We start from the raw sequence: 17,899 nt of genomic DNA on the forward strand, positions 1-17,899 counted from the left end.
ACACACACACACACACACACACACACACACACACACACACACACACACACACACACACACACACACACACACACACACACACACACACACACGCACACACACACACACACACACCTTCACCACGCCGTTGTGGTTGTGTGTTGCTGCTGTCATAAGCGGCGTGCGCTGTGTGCGAGACGGGATACGAGCACCTTCCGAGAAGGCATCATGGAGTACCCGTACGACATCCTCACAGCCTGTCTTGCATGCAATGTGCATTGGCGTCCATCCTGCATGCACGCGAGGTCAGGAGAAGATGTGCTGAGTTGGAACACACACACACACACACACACACAAACACAGATACACACACGCACACACACACACATACACACACTGACACTGACCATCCTTGTTGAGCCGAGTGGCATCCGCACCAGCCGCCAGCAGCTGCTGCACTGCGTTGGCGTTTGGCTTTGTTGCCGCGAGGTGAAGCGCAGTCCAGTCCGCTGATTACACGACGCAAGGGAGTACAGGCGCAGGCAAACAAACACGCGCATAGCCACAGGTCGAGCATCTGATGAGCACCGCAGCTAACAAGTATCAATGTGAGCATGAGTGCAAGTAGCACCTGCCTCTTCAATCCTCAACATGCGGCCTCACCGTGCTTGGCGATGTGCACGTCTGCACCAGCGGCGAGCAGCAGCTGCACGCACGTGGAATCACTGCACAATGCTGCCTCGTGCAGTGGAGTGTGTCCAACCGTGTTGCGGGCGTTCACCTCATCCTTGCTTGGTCCCTGAGCCAGTAGCAGCTCCAGCACACGTGCATGGCCATGGCGGGCTGCCAGATGCAGCATGGTGTCCCCACTGCCGTTCACCGCTGCGCACGCCAGTGGCAATAACACACACACACACACACACACACACACACACACACACACACACACACATGTGGTGCACGTGGTTAGCGTGCGTGCGTGTTGGACCAAGTGTCACTACGTCCCCCTCCCCTCCCCCTTCCTTTCCCAGCCCCTGCACGCACCTCCAACGTCGAGGCTGCCGTGTTGCTTCACCCGTTGCTCAATCCAGCGCGCAACACCATCCACGTTGCCTTTGCTTGCAAGCTTCCCGCCAGCCTTCAGGCTCGCCATCGCCGTTGGTTGGTTGGTTGGTGGGTTGGTTGGTTGTGCGTTTAATGCAGCAGGGGGTGTTGTAACGGATGACGAAGGTGCAAGGTTTGTGTGCACGCAAGCACATTCAAAAGACAAGTGAAGGTCGTCATGGAACACGAAGGCGTACAGCACACGAAGACAGACACAGGGAGATACGCAGGCACAACTAACTATGCGCCAAGGTTGAAACGGCAGACGTTGGTGCAGTCTGGAAGCGAGCGGTTGAGACCGAGCGACACAAACTCCGACTGCGACATCGCGTGTCGTCCGCCCATCAGGTGCTCCACCAGCCGCGCAGGCGTCACCGTCTGCTTGGCAGCCATCGACCGGCTCATGTGCACGCGCTGGGTTGCGCCCGGCGGGTTAGGGAGGCGCAGCGTGATGCGTGGATCAGCAGCACAGCACTCGTCCACGAATGTCTGCAGCTGGTCGGCGGTCATGGTCTTGCCGTTGCTGGAGAAGTAGCGGAAGATAAAGCCAAGCCGCACGCGCAGCCACCCGCCAGAGTGGGGCGTGTTGCGCGCGCACGCACCAATGCCAATAAGAAAGTCTCCATCCGACAGCCACGTGCCTGATATCATTGGAGGGGGGGGGCGTCGTCAAGGGGAAGGGTGGCGCGCGTACGAAGGGTCAATGTCATCCAGGGATACACGCAGGCAGACAGACTGACAGACAAACAGACAGGCAGATAGACAGGCACACACACACACACACACACACACACACAGAGGCAGGCACACACACACACACACACAGAGGCAGGCACACACACACACACACAGAGGCAGGCACACACACACACACACACACACACACAAACACACACACACACACACACACAAAGACACACACACAAGTAGCCGCAACAACCCACCGTGCTGCCTGCGATCAAACGCGCGGAAGAGCGGAACAGCAAACTTGAGGGACACGCCTTGCGTGGAGAGAAATGCGGCAAAGTGGTGGAAGGTCATGTGGGGAGATGATGTGATGGCCCGGAACGCGCTAAGCATGCGTTCTCGCTTCGCCTCCGACCAGCCAAGCACATCCTGTGGTGGCCGGTGATGCAGGTGTGATGCAATGTGAGCAAGCGTGAGGATGGATTGGGATGGTGGATTTGAAAGAGAGGAGTAAAAGGTCGCAGCACACACTTGCAAACACGCAAATAACAACACACACACACACGCACGCACACACACACACACACACACACACACACACACACAGGCACACACGCATACAGACACACGCACCAGCAGCTGTTGGTCAGCCGACACGATTTCGCGGCGTGTGTGCATATCGCGATGTGACATGAGTGTCTTGCCAAGGGTGCGATTCAACTTGTAGTCTGCAACAATCCATGAGCAGGTGCAGGGGAGGGGGAAGGTCAGCGTGCTGCTTCTTGATTGCACATATGTTTCGACCACGAGAGAGGAACCGAACAAACAAACCGACGGACGGACGGACAAACTGGTGGACAAACTGGTGGACGGACGGACGGGCGGACAGACAGACAGACAGACAGACAGACAGACACACATGCAAGCACACACACACAGACATGCAAGCACACACACACAGACATGCAAGCACACACACACACAGACATGCAAGCACACACAGACACACAGACACAGACACAGACACACACCCTCTATCTCTCTCATACGCACAACAATTCATACCCAGTTGGTCGACGTCGTCGTCTTCCTCTGCGTATTCGTCGTCCTCGTCATCTTGGTCATCGCGATGCCGCTGCTGCTGGTGATGTCCACCACCGCCAGTGCCACCACGGCCACGGCGGCCGCGGATGACCTCGTCATCTCGCTCATTGTCGTCAGCGCCATCGTGGCTGTTCCACCCCCTTCCTCTTGCGCCCTGTGTGTGCGCATGGTGTGCTCCGCCTCTTCCTCCGCGGCCTCCTCGCTTCTTGTACGATGTGGTTTCCTCTGCGGACGGGTTGAACGATCGCCGCTTAAGCCCCTGCGCCTCGCCCATGAGCCGTGCGGCTTCGAGGAAGTGTTTCTCTGCCGATGCAAAGTCTCGCTTCTTCTCCGCCGCCTCCCCAGCGCGCTCCAGCAGCTGTGCTTGCGCCTCCAGATTCGCAATCTCCTGTTGCACAGCCTCTTCTCCATATGGATTCCTGCCTTCTGCCGAGTCAGGCTGCGACACCTTTCGCCGATAGTCTTGCTTCCTGCATGAGAGAGAGTATGTGAGTGTATGTGCGTGTGTGCGTGTGTGTGTGCGTGTGTGTGTGTGTGCTGTACCGGAATGTGTTGCTTGTTGGCAAGCAGGATCGTCCTCGTTCCTCATTCTCGTTCTTGTTGTGGCACGACAACTCTCAGCGTAGATGAACCACCGCAAAGCGAGAGCAGTACAAGCACACACACATACACACAAACACACACACAAACACACACACACACCTGGGAGACTGTGCTCTGCGCTCCATTGTGGAAGGTCTGCCGGAGACTTGCAGCTTTGCTGTGTCCTGTGCGCGATCACGGGGTGTCTCCACCCATGGCGGCCTCGCTGCTCTCGTGTGCCACATCGTCCCTGTGCTGTGCTTGCTTGCTGTCTTTCCTCTGTTCGCCTGCTTCGCTTGGTCAGCTTCTTCTTCTTGGCAACCCAGCAAACAAACTGAATGCAGTTGAGAGAACTGAATTCAGGCTTCACTTTTGCGCAAGACTGAATTCAGGCGCACCGAAGATGATGAGTGTGGTGGACAAGCCACTGTTGGCGCTGGTGCTGTTTGGTGTGCTGTGGGTGAGCACGTTCTACGAGCCTGCAGATGTCAAGGACGCCGGCACCGTGGCACATCGCCTGGTGGCGCTCACAGATGCCGTGGCCATGCGCCTGCACGTTGCCGGGCGCAACCGCCGGCTCGCAGGCCTGCCGCTCAGGGGCGCCAACCACAGCATCCACATCTGGACCGCTCCACTGCACGAAGCTGACACTGGTGCTGAGGGTGGTGGCGATGGTGATGCTGGTGGTAAAGTTGATGCTGCTGGTGGTGGTAATGGTGCTGGTGGTGGTAATGGTGCTGGTGAGGGAAAGGAGGCTGATCGCAGCTGTGAAACGGACGACGGGTGTGGAAGTGAGAGCAGCAAGAGGTACACCTCGTCGACCCAACGCTGGGATCATCGGCATTACTTCAGGAGCAAGCTCACCGGTGCCACTGCCGTCGAACAGGACGTTACTGACATTGACAGCTCGCTGTTGTCAGAGTGCCGAGACATGGTGGATGCTGACCGCAGCTTGAGAAGCCAGGCAGTGCAAGGAAGCTTTCTCGACTTCAGCAACAGGGGCGTTGAGGGAAATCTCCGTGGCTGGCCCGCAATGGCTCTCGACCACTATCTCTGGACCGGCGGGCTCTCCCACCACACCGCTCCAGTCGACGTGGTGCGTTGCGTTTCTGCTCTGTGTGCGTGTGTGTGCATGTGTGCGTGCATGCGTGTGTGCGTGTGTGTGTGCATGTGTGCGTGCATGTGTGTGCATATTTGTGCTTGTGCGCACGTCATACATGTCATGCTCGTGCGCCATTGCTCATGTTTGAAACGTCAGACATTGTGCGCCCATTGTGGCTCCCACATGTGCATCCCGACCGCGTTCACTCATGTGCTCTTGCTAACAGCTGCGTAACAGGACCCAGGGACCGAGAGTGCTGAAACAGTTTGGCAATGCAAACACACCGCAGCACGCGTGTGTGCAGTACTTGCAGAAGCTTGCAGCTTCAGTGGCACAGGGCCCAGCCATCGTTCCCGAAAACATTGCTCTTCGTATCCTCGGTGACAACACAGAGGTGGGATCGCGCGAAGAGCGTTTGCAGCATTGAGTGTGTGCACGACAGCCGTACCACTGTCCTTCATCAACCCCTTGAACGCAAACACTCACACGCGGCCATCCATCACACATCTCTCCCCCACCAATCGTCACCAGGTTCCATTCCACACGACGACACCGCACATGCGCACGCGTGATGGCGATGCACCAGAGGTGAGAACAGTTGCCGGTGATCGTGCACACCATGACTGCTTCTTTTTTTTTTCTTGCTGTAGGTGTTCGCTCTCAACACGCACACATGCACAGATACGTGCAAACACACACACACACACACACACACACACACACACACACACACACACACACACACACACACACACACACACACACGCACACACACACACACACAGAGCCGATGTGTGGCTTCTCGTTGACGCTCTCTGGTTCTGTTTCATTTGTGCAGCACATTGTGGTGGCAAGCCACCATCTGGGACTGCACACGCTTGTGCGCCAGCCAACGATTTCTGCCAAAGTGTTTCTTCCCCTCAGCACCACTGCTGTTGACACGAAACACACGCACGAGTTTGTGGTCTGCAATCTCGGACCACGTGAGCAGGTGGGAACTTCACCTCCTGCTGCTGGTGGTGCTGGTGGTGCTGCTGCTGCTTTGTTGGTACAGCTGCTTATACTGCTTGTACGTCCTGTTTGCATATTACGTGTGCAGTGATGTATGTTCACTGCACTGCTATCACTCACTCACCACCACCACCTGTCACCACCACCACCATCATCATCATCAGTGCGTGTCTGTGCCGGCCATCGGGGGGACCGTAGTCGTTCTGGACACAGATTCCGCCATGCACGCCGTCAAGGTGCACTGCAGTGTGGAGGGGTGTGTGATCGTGTGAGTGTATTATGGTATGAGAGAGTGTGTGTGTATTTATGCGAGGCAATGTAATGTCAAGCTCATTGTTGTGTTGCTGTTTCGTGGTTGTCATCAGGCTGTCCACGCAAGGGACGTCAGCGCAGAACAGCAACATGAAGGTGAGCGCAGCCGTGCATTCCCAACACATCACAGCACACACACACACACACACACACACACACAGACAATTGTTCAATGCACAAATACGCACGGACAAATGCACGCGTATGTCTTCGTGTGCTCAGGCGTATGCTGCTTCTTACTCAGGGTCCGTGATGGAATTGACGGTTCGCTTCAGGGTTCAGCAGTGGCCAGACCAAAAGCGTGAGTGGCCACTCAGCGTGCGTACACACACACACACACACACACACACACACACACACACACACACACACACACACACACACACACACACACACATTCGCACATGTACTTCGTCATTTCTCCGCGCGTGGAAGTGCGGATGCTGCTCACGTCACATGCTCACCTCACACCCCGTGCACCCATCACCTCACATGTACATCATTATCACAATTGCCACCGCCATCATCAGGTGTACTGCCTCCCACGCGTGCTGAGTTGCTCGAATCCGTCAAGGCGGACATCAGCCGTCGATACACGTGAGGCGAATGCCAACTACGACTGCTTTGTCCTCCCTTGCGCGCCGTAGTTGTGAGTGTGTGTGTGTGTGTGTGTGTGTGTGTGTGTGTGTGTGTGTGTGTCGGAAGGTTGCTGCGTTCATGCGCGTGGCCACTCTTGTCCTCAACCCTACGATGTTTGCTTGCACTTCTTGCCAACAGGTTCAACTTCCGCGCGTACCTGTTCACTGCACCTGATCTGTGGGAGCAGCAAGTTGCATACGTGCTGCGAGGTGAGATGAGCATGAGGAAAGCACGGTGGAGGGAACGCGTTTGCTTGCGCGCGTGTGTAACTCTAATGTGCACCATTTGCAATGCCTGTTCACATCTGCTCACAATGACAACTGTCCCACAAACACACACACACACACACACACACACACACACACACACACACACACACACACACACACACACACACACACACACACGCCCCTAGATGCGATGGTGTTCCCCAGCATCGTATCGCCGATTCAGTTCAACGTGTGCATGCTTGCCAGCACCATCAGTGCCCCAGCCATCATCACGGAGGCGCTGGGTTGTGTGGCGTGAGTCACACCAAGGGCGAGGGTTCGTGTGTGTGTGTGTGTGTGTGTGTGTGTGTGTGTGTGTGTGTGTGTGTGTGTGTGTGTGTGTGTGTGTGTGTGTGTGTGTGTGTGTGTGTGTGTGTGTGTGGCTCTGCTGGCACGTCGCTGTTTGGTGTGCTCATGCATGAAAGAAAGCAAGGGGACGGGTGGTTTTATTGTTGTAACTTAAACGAGTGCAGTCATGTCACGTCACAACTAAGCAATCAACAAATGACAAGAGGGTGGGGTTCAGTACATTCACACATGCGTGCATGCATGTACGGACTCGAGTGAAGTGAACCGCGCGAGAGGAACAAAATACTTCACAAACAGAAGAAAGCACAAGCGCAGCACGAGTGTCACTCACACCACATCACGTACATTGCGTTTACAGTGAAAAACACCTGCAACAAACAATAGGTCATGAGAGGGGGGACATGAATCAACTGTGCGATAAGGAAAGCGGGGCAAGCGAAAACATGTAGCAAAACATGACGGGGTGTTTAGGGGGAATGGCAGAGCCAGCTGGGAACAGAATGAAAAGGATTCAGAAGAAGACTGCGAATTGCGCAACTTTGACGAGTGAAAGAGTGAAATGACGCAATGGATCATGGGCACTCCGTGACAAAAAGGCAAAAAACTAAAAGCGTGGGGGGGGGGGGGGGAGGCATCTGAATTTGTCAAATAAAGGATGCGAGTCAGATCAACAACAGTGAACGCTGTTCGTTTCGTTGTTAGCGCGAGCGGTAAGGATACACACACAAACACACACGGGCATACACACACACGGGCATACACACACGCACACACGAGTACATACACACACATGCACGAGCAGCTTGTGTGTGTGTGTGTTATGTGTGTGTTATGTGTGTGTGTGTGTGTTAAAGGAGGGTGAGGTTGAGGATGATGGCGGCGGTGGAGAGAACGGTGAAGAACGCAATCATGATATTGGTGATGAGAAGTCGGTTGAGCCAGATCAGCCGCCCACCCAGGAACACGTAGCTGTGGCACGCGTATGAGGGGAGGAAGAGGAGGAGGGGAGATGTCAGCTGGTGGTGTTTGCAGTCACAACGGATGGAAGATGTACATAAATGCGAGGAAGACAGCAACGACACATTTGCAACAACCAAACACACACACACACACACACAAACAAACAAACAAACAAACAAACAAACAAACAAACAAACAAACGGACACCTGACGCAGCAACTCACGGTGGAATGGCGTCAACGGGCATTTCGTCCAAGTGCTCTTCAACGTCGTGGATCAGGTCATCTTCATCCTCGTATGTCGTGCTGAGTGTGCGGATCAGCGCTGACCGCTCGTTGATGCTTGCCTGCGACACGCGTCGGCGTGCGCGTGACATGGATTTCCGTCGCTGCAGCGGGACGAAGTGTCCTGTTCGCGATCGTGGCTCCCCTTTGATCGCCTGGCCAGTGGTGGTTGGTGGTTGGTGGTTGTGTGTGTGTGTGTGTGTGTGTGTGTATGTGTGTGTGTGTGTGTGTGTGTGTGTGATCAGCACAGCTGCGACAGTGTCATCAAAACCACGACCAACAACATCCTCTCGCACGCGCAGCGCCTCAGCAGGACTGCACCTCTTGATCAAAGTGGTCTGGATATCTCAGCAGGGCCGACCTGCAGACACAGAGAGAAGAAGAAACAAGATGGCAGTGGGCGGGAATGAGAAGAGTGCCAGCACTGAACGATCACCAGCACCACCACCAGCACCACCACCACCAATCATCATCATCATCACTGACCGGTAGAGCAGGGCCGGCACGACAAAGTTGATGTAGCCTTGAACGGCGATGGCAATCCAGTTGCAGAAGGTGGTGAGCAGCGGGCGCTCGTAGCAGAACATGGTGACAATCCACGGGAACACGACGCCCCAGAAGAACGACCAGAAGCGGTTGCACACGCGCCCGTTGAGGAGGTTGTAGCGAATCATGATGGCAAGCACGGGGATGCCCGGGATCAGCGTCGTCACGTCCCACAGATACGCAGAGTACTGCGTCACCTGCGGCCGCGGAGTGGAGGGAGGGTGTGTGAGTGAGTATGTGTGCGTGTGAGTGAGTGTGTGTGTGCATGTGAGTGAGTGAGTGAGTGAGTGAGTGAGTGAGTGAGTGAGTGAGTGAGTGTGTGAGTGAGTGAGTGAGTGAGTGAGTGAGTGAGTGAGTGAGTGAGTGAGTGAGTGAGTGAGTGAGTGAGTGTGTGTGTGTGAGCATGTGTGTGTGTGTGTATGATTGCGTTTGCGCAGCGTGTCCGTCAACAACAGCACCGCCATAACCAGTATCATCACCACACCCCATCTCCCTCCCCGTACCTGCGGCTGGTTCTGAAGGACGAGGATGTTGAGAATGTCGTCTGCTCCCTCGCGCGGTTTGTTGTTGTATACGAGCCAGTACGCCCACCCGCCAAGCAGCCCGACCACCACCTGCACACGCGACGGGGGATGGTGATGTATTGGAGAAAGTGAGAGCTTGTGTGAGAGTGTGTGAAATTGCGTGGGGGATCTCAGACGTCGTGGAAGACACACAGGCAGACACACAGACAGACACGCAGGCAGACAGACACACAGACACACAGACGCACAGACACACACGCACACACACGCACACAGACAGACAGACACACAGCGTGCTGACCTTCATGAAGAGGCCCACAATGGCGGGGACCCAGACGGCCTTGTTGACACTCACGCGGTGCTTCTTCTCGTTCACCCACGAGGGGATGGTCACCACGTACGAGTACGCAAACACGGCCATCCCAATCACGTTTGCCTGCCGCACGGTTCGTCGTCGCATTCATCATGTGCGGTGGTGCGATGGTTTGCAGTTGAGCATTGGGATCGTGACGGAAGGGGCGGGGCGGTTGAGGTGGTGTGGAGTGTTGCGAGCAGAAAGCAGAACAACGAGTTGTCACGCATGATGCGAGACAACAATCAAGCAACAACTACACCTGGCCGCTGGCTGATGCGTGGAATGGCGGTGTTCGATGCACTCCGTTGTCAGTGAAGTTGCCAACAGCGTTGTCAGGGCTGTGCGCGCGTGTTTACGTGCGAATGTGCGCGTGTGTGCGCGCGTGAGTGAGTGAGTGAGTGTGTGTGTGTGTGTGTGTGGATGCGTGCGCGCGTGAGTGTGTGTGTGTATGTTAGTGCATCTTGATACGACAAGAAACCAAAACATCTGGACAAGCAAATCGACGGAGCAAGCTTAACATTGGCGCAAACTCACTGGTAATTGCATGTTTCGTTGTACACGACATCATGAAGACACATCTTGTCGGATCTGCGGTATGGGAGGGACGCGCGCGTTGCGATGGCGGTGGCAATGTGGGTTGAGGTGAAGGAACAGGTGTATGGATAAGGAGATACACTCGCGCACACATATGCACACACAGACACAAACACACAGACACACAGACACACACAGGCACAGTCACATAGACACAGACACCAGACACAAACACACAGACACACAGACACACACAGCCACACACACACACAGACACACACAGACACACAGACACACACAGACACACACACACACACACACACACACGCGCGCGCGCGCGCGCGTGCATGCGCAGCGCGTACCCGGACATGTTTATGACAAATTGCACGAGAAACTCGACGGTGAAGACAACGAGGCCGACGAGCGAGAGCCACTGGAACCACATGTTCTCGTCCTGACAGCGCGGATTGAGACGTGAGGACATGCCACAGGCAAAGTGGTGTTATCAGGGTGCAGTTGTTAATGCACCAGCAGCAGCAGTAGCAAGTCGAACAACGAGAACAACAACACCAACAACAACAACGAGAACAACAACGAGAACAACAACAACGAGAACAACAACAACAACAACAACAACAACAACAACAACAACAACAACAACAACAACAACAACAACAACAACAACAACAACAACAACAACAACAACAACAACAACAACAACAACAACAACAACAACAACAACAACAACAACATGCAAACTCATTCAACCCCCCCCCACCCTCCAACGGACCAGGTTGAGGTAGCCAAAGGGGATACAGATGGCCATGCACACGATGAAACCGATCGATATGACCGAGTAGTACTCGTCGGCACACCCGTCTTGTGTCACGTCCCCGCGGCACCAGGGGTGCTCAGCGTCGTTACTGTACTCGATGAAGCTGCAGCCACGTGTTGGTGCATGCAGGCAAGCATGACAGCAGTGAGGGGTACATGGGGATACGGCAGGAGCAGTTTCTGGTGGTGTGTGCTTGATGGTGCCTTGATGGACAGCATTCGATGTAGCAGTAGTGATGGGTGGTGTGAGAGTACGAGCGCATGGCGAAACGCGATGTGACGACGACGACTTGTTGTTTAAAGAAATGCTGATGAGCGTGATACCTGAATGGCCAATCCTGATACTGCAGGGCATACGTGTGTCCGGCAATCTTGAAGATGAACTTGTCAAACACCTGGCAATGTATGAACAAGCAACAGGAGGGCGTGATGAGCAGAAAACAAAGTACAGGTGAAACACATGCCCAGTTCAACACGTTGCAGATCAGCACACACACACACACACACACACACACACACACCTCAGCGGAGATGATCATGGCTGCAATGTTGAAGGCCTGGAGGGAGATGTTGTAGAGAACCTGTGACGGCGGCATTGACACGTGATTGACACGTGGCAGTGAGTGACACGTGACAGTGAGAAGCACGTGGCAGCGTTGCACACGCGCACGCGGAGAGCAATGGGTTGTGGATTCGCGACCACACGCTCACACATGCACACATGCACGTGTGCGAGCAGTCGCTCGTGTGTACCTGAAACACGATGTACCATCTCTTGCCGTAGTAGTGCTTGACCACGGTGGCAAACTCAAACCTGGAAGCACAAACCAGTTGAAACGCACGTTCAGTCACGATTTAACAGCGTTGCCTGCACGCACGTACAGTGAAACACGTGTCGCACCCAAATACACGCAAACACACACACACACACACACACACACACACACACACACACACATACACACACGCACGCGCACACCTGTGTTCAAAGGTAAAGTTGCCAGGGATGCGCTGCATGGCTTCGCATAACATGGTGGCAGCCAGGGACGAGAGCACAAACATGATGGCGAGGGCGATGGTGGGCATCACCCACCCGGCCTGCTGGTTCAACAGTGGCAGCAGCACCTGCGGAACAACAGCAACACGAACCAAGACAGCGATGTAGGACCAATGCATGTCAACGAGTGCGCGCGCACACACACACACACACACACACATTTGTGTGAGCTGCGTCGTCATTGCACTTGTGTTGTCACACTGCAAACTGCACTTCCCCCTGCCCGCTGCTCACTGCCCGCTGCTCACGGCTCACTGCTGACTGCTTCCATCCAAGCAACGCCTCACCATCGCGGGCCCCATGCAGTTGTTCAGGTTGAGGCAAAATGATCCCCAGAAGCCAATGGTCTTGCCGCCAAACCCCTGCGTACACGAACCACCACCACCACCGAATAACACCACCCCAAAATGGAGAGACCGCAAGCAGCGCAATTCCGATTTGAGTGAGGCACGGCATTGTTACATTGAGTGGTTACACCCAGCGCCCACCATGAGAGCGGCGAAGAACACCTCCTTCACACATGACGCACCTTGATCTCCTCGCCGCGAGGATCGACGTCCTGATCGATGCTTTCGAGCCTGGCATCGGATGGAATCAAGCGGAACGCACATGCGCACCAGCTCATCAATGCACGCTACAGTTGTGATAGGCGTCTCCACACGGCATCGCCCAAGTACGTACACAAAGCAGGCAGTGCACGCAAATCAAACGAGCATGGCACACGAAACGCGTCAAAAACACACACCCCACGCCAGTGACACCACCAACAGCAGTAGCTGCAAATCAAGCTCAGGCGCGCATGCGCTGGCTGTTTTGCACAATTCTTCACGCACTGTTCATCGAGGCGTTCCTGGGCCTCCTTGATCGCAGCATTGTGCTCCACATGGGCCACATGCCGCGCCGCTTCCTCGCCCCGCATCGTCCAGCTCACAACTCACAGCTCACCGCTCAGCTCGCTTGACGGGAACTCAATGTCAACTCAGCCTTGGCTGCACTACTATGATGATGTCTCGCCAGCTCCAAGCAGCAGCCCAAATGTCAACAACACCAACGCCACTCGAGTAAGCAGCGTTGTGTGTGTGCAGGACAAATTTGACTTGATGAAATGAATTGAAAGTCAATTTTGCCTTTCTCCAGCTGCTGGAGCTTTGTTTGTGCTGCTGACGCCGATGATGAGCAGGCGGCGGCAATCTGGAACGTGCTGCTCACACTGGCGTAGCAGGGGCGTTGTTGCTGTGGCTGCGGTGCTGGCCATCCTCCTCAGCGGTGAGCTCCTGGCGCCTGGCATGCAAAGAGGGCAAAGCTGCATGCGTGAGAGAGCCCAGCAGCCAAAATTTGCAGCTAACTCAACCGCACATGTTCTCATGCAAACACTGACGCACACAAAATCACACACGCACACACACACACACACACATACACACACACACACACACACACACACACACACATACACACACACATACACACACACACACATACACACACACACCAACAGAGGCGCCGTTGTCGAGCGCGAACCGCATCGCGTTGCTGTGTCAGGGCCCAGACAACTGCTCGCCCGTCCTTGACGGTACATGCGTGGACTTGACCTCGTTCAGCAACCCCCAGTCTTCCATCAGCGTCGTGTTTCCAGAGGAGACGACGCTGCAAATCAGCCTGTTCAACACCAGCAGCAGCTGTGCCGGAAACGCATCGGCCACCGTTCAAACACAGTCGCAGCTAACCTTGCCGCTGACCTCGGTGCGTGCGTGCCTGCCTGCGGCGTTCCCACCAGAACAACTCACATGTCAACTGCTCATGCTCACGCCCATCAGCACTTGCCACAATAATTTCGAACCGTACATTGTGCGCGTGGTTGCTTGTGACGTAATGTGATATGTGATGTGTGATACGTGATATGTGATGTGTGATGTGTGATGTGTGGCGTCTGTCATGTGTCAACGATGATGTCATGACCATGTCCTGTGTCATCACTGCAGCTCTGACACACGCACACGCACACACGCACACAAACACGCACACAAACACACACAAACACAAACACACGCACACAAACACACACACACACACATACACTTGCTCTTATGTCGTAACACGGCACCGCGCCATGGTGTTCATGCTGGTCACTGCATGCAGGGTTCGCTCGATGCCAGCATCCTGGGTGACCTCTCGGTGTTCTGCGCGCCGTCTAGCAGCATACCTTCGCGCCGCATTGGTGTCGACGACACAGAGCTGACGGTGCAGGATGCCTTGTTGATACTGCTGGCCCCGCTGCTGGCGCAAGGCCGCTTCATTCCTCCAACTGCTGTCACCGGTGTCCAGGGGTCACTGTTTGTGACCGAACCAAGCCAGCTTGGCACCACCGCAGAGACGCGTGTCAGCGCCATCACCCCGGGTAGTTTGATGCCAGGCTCGCCCTTCACTGTGCAGGACGTGGTGGAGGGGGCAATCACCATCAAGCGCCTGACACAGGTTGACACGGGTTCCAGTACCGTTGTTTACAACCTCGTGACCAATGCCGCGAGCACAATCTACCTGGCCGTCAATGACACCATCGTATGTTCTGCGCGCGCATGTGTGCATGCGTGCGTGTGTGTGCATGTGTGCGTGTGTGTATGTGTATGTGTGTGTGTGTGTGTGTGTGTGTGCGTGTGTGTATGTGTGTGTGTGTGATGTGTGTGCTTGGCCTTCTTTCAACGGCAACAGGTCATTTCTTCCTTACCACCGCCACACCATCATGGCCACCACCACCGCCGCCGCCCGTGCACATTTCATCTTCCCTTCTCCCCTTCTGCCCCAAATTACCCAGATGCGGGCGCTGTCGAACATTGCGCTGTCGCCCGGCCCGCTTGCCACAGACACATCCCCAATCACCGCTGACTTGGACTGCACGAACACGTTCACCGTGGTCGATGTCACGCCACCAACCATTGTGTGCCCCGCTGCGTACAACGGCAGCGTCATTGGCGCCCCAACAAGTGCTGTTGCCATCCCCTTCCCCAACATCACCGACAACGGGGTGCTGGCGTCTGTTGATGTGCCCGTTACCGCGCAGTTGGCAGTGAACGAAACTGCTCTGGCCACCGTGGCGGCCGTCGACTCAAACGACAACAGCGCCACGTGCACCACGCTCATCCGCGGCGTGGACACGACCCCGCCTGTGCTAAGCAACTGCGTCGACAACATCACGCTGGAGGCAGAGGGCGACCTGACGGCGCTGCTCGTGCTGCCGGACATCACCGCTCTTGATCGCGAGACCCCGGCCCCGCGCAACACGCCCCAGGTGCCAACCCCACACGCATGCACGATGCTGGTTTGTTGGCACTCGCGTTGGTGTTGTACGCCAGGCAGTGTGTCCCCATTCGACGTGTCAACATTGCTCGCAATCACACACGATGATGACGCATTCATTCACACACACACACAAACACAAACACAGACACAAACACAAACACACACACACGCTCAAGCATACGCAAGTTCTGCTCGCACTCACATTTGCTCACTCCATGCACACTCCCACGCACGCGTGCTGGCTTGCCACCCCATCAGGTGACCTACAACATTGCGAACAACACGCGGCTGCCACTCGGCGCCCACGAGGTTGAGGCGCGCGCTGTGGACGTGTCGGGAAATGTCGCCATTTGCCGATTCGATGTGTATGTAACGGACCGCCCGCGCCTCACAGCCATCAGCAGGCTCGACGTCGTGACCTCGGAGGGCGATGATGTGTAAGCTCACCCTCTGTATGTGTGTGTGTGTGTGTGTGTGTGTGTGTGTGTGTGTGTAGTGTAGTGTAGTGTAGTGTAGCATAACTACGTGCGTAGCTCTGTGTAGCGCCCGACATGTGTGCATCCATAGCAGCTCTGTCGCACGCCATCGCACGCAGTGATCCCAAGCAGCGATCATTCTCACACCTCCCACCACCACCACCACCACCACCACCACGACGCTCATCTCACACATTACACCCGGCCCCCGCAATTTATGGCACACCAGTTCGCTGCAGTGCACGTTCACGGGATACCCGCTGCCCCTCATTGTGTGGCGGCTGCAAGGCAGCACCACCCCCGTGCAGGCCGACCAAGGCGCCCTCACCTCCATCCTTCGATTCAGGCGTGTCGACTTTAACGACTTTGGCGTGTACTCGTGCGAGGCATTTTCGCCGCTCGGAAATGCACCTGCTCCCCTCATCACCCTCACCGTCCGTAAGTCAAGCGAGGGAGCAAGGGTGTGTGTGTGTGTGTGTGTGTGTGTGTGTGTGTGTGTGTGTGTGTGTGTGTGTGTGTGTGTGTGTGTGTGCGTGTGTGTGTTTATACTTGTGTGTGTTTATACTTGTGTGTGTTTATACTTGTGTGTGTTTATACTTGTGTGTGCTGCTGATGTTCTCCTCGCAGAGTTCCGTTGATCCCCCAACACACACGTGCACGCCCATTCACACGCATGCAGGCCCTGCTGTGAGCACGTGCCCCAACACGACCGATTTCCTGCGATCAACACACGCGCTGGCCAACGAGCAAAACACGAATGCGCCCCTATTTTGGGAGCAGGAGGACAGCTCGGACATTCGCGCCGTCCGTCGCGATCGAGTCATCCCAGGCCGCGTTTCATCATTCCTGATGACGTCAGATGCTGTCCTTGCAGTCACTGACTCGGAAATCCGCGCATACACGCGCCTGTTGTCCGCCTCCCTTTGGACCATGCAAGCTCAAGGTGAATGGCACCGTGTGTGTGTGTGTGTGTGTGCGGTGATGTGTGTGGTGATGTGTGTGGTGATGTGTTGGCGCCTGTGTCCATCTGTCGACGCGTGTACCTGCTTTGCCAAAGCGGCTTTCGTTTGATACTGCTCATGCATCAAATTGCCTTTGCTCTCATCGTGCTGTGCTGTTCAGATCGCATTTTGACATCCCGCACAAGCGGCCCAGTCATCCTCGGTACGCACGCACGCACCGCGTAGTTTTGCTGTCACGCGTCAAGCTGTGTTGCTGGCGTTTTGGGGTTGATTCATATTCACAAACACATGCACATGCACATACACACATGTACACACATGCACATTTACATACATACACATGCACATGCACATGCACATACACACACACACACATACACACATACACATACACATACACATACACAAGCACTCACATCACAGTATTTTATTCCTGCTCACATGCCGCATTCATCACGCCCCTGCATCTTTGTCTCTCCCCTCCACGTCTCGTTTGTCCCCGTGCTCGTGCTGTGTTGGCCATCAGACGAACTGGTTGTGTTCACGGAGCCCTCCGGTGTGCGCGCATTCAACATGAGCGGCCGCGATATTGCCTGGCAATTGGACTTCAACACCACCCAGGCCTGCACAGGTTCGCTGCATGCCTTAGTTTTCGGTTTCGTTTTGAAAGTTGTTGTTGTTGTTGTTGTTGTTGTTGTTGTTTAAGTTGTTGTTGTTGTTGTTGTTGTTGTTGTTGTTGTTGTTGTTGTTTAAGTTGTTGTTGTTGTTGTTGTTGTTGTTGTTGTTGTTGTTTAGTTGTTGTTTAGTTGTTGTTGTTGTTTAGTTGTTGTTGTTGTTGTTGTTGTTTAGTTGTTGTTGTTGTTGTTGTTGTTGTTGTTGTTGTTGTTGTTGTTGTTGTTGTTGTTGTTGTTGTTGTTGTTGTTGTTGTTGTTGTTCTTCTTCTTCTTCTTCTTCTTCTTCTTCTTCTTCTTC

The 17,899-nt window shown here is 54.8% G+C and overlaps 5 protein-coding genes across 5 annotated transcripts in view; 2 read left to right on the forward strand and 3 right to left on the reverse strand.

The window, feature by feature from the left end:
• Window positions 1-1,132, reverse strand: part of PTSG_07546 (uncharacterized protein) — a gene marked incomplete at its 5' end in the record, with an annotated part of 2,360 nt that extends 1,228 nt beyond the window's left edge. The window contains 3 exons of the mRNA XM_004991287.1: window positions 387-488; window positions 643-861; window positions 1,024-1,132. Coding sequence (XP_004991344.1) covers window positions 387-488; window positions 643-861; window positions 1,024-1,132 — 430 coding nt within the window. The remainder of the gene's footprint in view (window positions 1-386; window positions 489-642; window positions 862-1,023) is intronic.
• A 52-nt stretch (window positions 1,133-1,184) lies between these two features.
• PTSG_07547 (uncharacterized protein) lies at window positions 1,185-3,782 on the reverse strand. Its single transcript, XM_004991288.1, has 5 exons — window positions 3,577-3,782; window positions 2,836-3,344; window positions 2,404-2,498; window positions 2,028-2,199; window positions 1,185-1,724 (listed from the first exon to the last, which is right to left on the reverse strand). Exons 1-5 carry the CDS (start codon window positions 3,699-3,701, stop codon window positions 1,324-1,326), a joined length of 1,302 nt encoding a protein of 433 aa, XP_004991345.1. The 5' UTR covers window positions 3,702-3,782; the 3' UTR covers window positions 1,185-1,323.
• Window positions 3,783-3,836: 54 nt separating this feature from the next.
• On the forward strand, window positions 3,837-7,048 carry PTSG_07548 (uncharacterized protein; the record flags this gene model as incomplete). The annotated part of the gene is made up of 10 exons (XM_004991289.1): window positions 3,837-4,552; window positions 4,785-4,952; window positions 5,090-5,146; window positions 5,397-5,549; window positions 5,734-5,805; window positions 5,935-5,977; window positions 6,126-6,182; window positions 6,412-6,478; window positions 6,659-6,729; window positions 6,936-7,048. The coding sequence occupies exons 1-10, from the start codon at window positions 3,860-3,862 to the stop codon at window positions 7,046-7,048; spliced, it is 1,494 nt and encodes a 497-aa protein (XP_004991346.1). The 5' UTR covers window positions 3,837-3,859.
• A 638-nt stretch (window positions 7,049-7,686) lies between these two features.
• Window positions 7,687-13,289, reverse strand: PTSG_07549 (uncharacterized protein). The gene is made up of 17 exons (XM_004991290.1): window positions 13,026-13,289; window positions 12,722-12,770; window positions 12,480-12,554; window positions 12,115-12,260; window positions 11,889-11,949; window positions 11,657-11,716; window positions 11,460-11,530; window positions 11,092-11,239; window positions 10,664-10,755; window positions 10,302-10,355; window positions 10,027-10,105; window positions 9,714-9,848; window positions 9,392-9,502; window positions 8,829-9,085; window positions 8,664-8,703; window positions 8,283-8,497; window positions 7,687-8,067 (listed from the first exon to the last, which is right to left on the reverse strand). The coding sequence occupies exons 1-17, from the start codon at window positions 13,109-13,111 to the stop codon at window positions 7,947-7,949; spliced, it is 1,800 nt and encodes a 599-aa protein (XP_004991347.1). The 5' UTR covers window positions 13,112-13,289; the 3' UTR covers window positions 7,687-7,946.
• An 8-nt stretch (window positions 13,290-13,297) lies between these two features.
• Window positions 13,298-17,899, forward strand: part of PTSG_07550 (TK protein kinase) — a 12,501-nt gene continuing 7,899 nt past the window's right edge. The window contains exons 1-9 of the mRNA XM_004991291.1: window positions 13,298-13,458; window positions 13,691-13,935; window positions 14,332-14,751; window positions 15,005-15,478; window positions 15,748-15,926; window positions 16,195-16,403; window positions 16,645-16,908; window positions 17,088-17,129; window positions 17,454-17,558. Coding sequence (XP_004991348.1) covers window positions 13,362-13,458; window positions 13,691-13,935; window positions 14,332-14,751; window positions 15,005-15,478; window positions 15,748-15,926; window positions 16,195-16,403; window positions 16,645-16,908; window positions 17,088-17,129; window positions 17,454-17,558 — 2,035 coding nt within the window. The 5' untranslated portion in view covers window positions 13,298-13,361. The remainder of the gene's footprint in view (window positions 13,459-13,690; window positions 13,936-14,331; window positions 14,752-15,004; window positions 15,479-15,747; window positions 15,927-16,194; window positions 16,404-16,644; window positions 16,909-17,087; window positions 17,130-17,453; window positions 17,559-17,899) is intronic.

This window comes from Salpingoeca rosetta (genome assembly GCF_000188695.1).
Source record: "Salpingoeca rosetta unplaced genomic scaffold supercont1.20, whole genome shotgun sequence".
Taxonomy (NCBI): Eukaryota; class Choanoflagellata; order Craspedida; family Salpingoecidae; genus Salpingoeca; species Salpingoeca rosetta.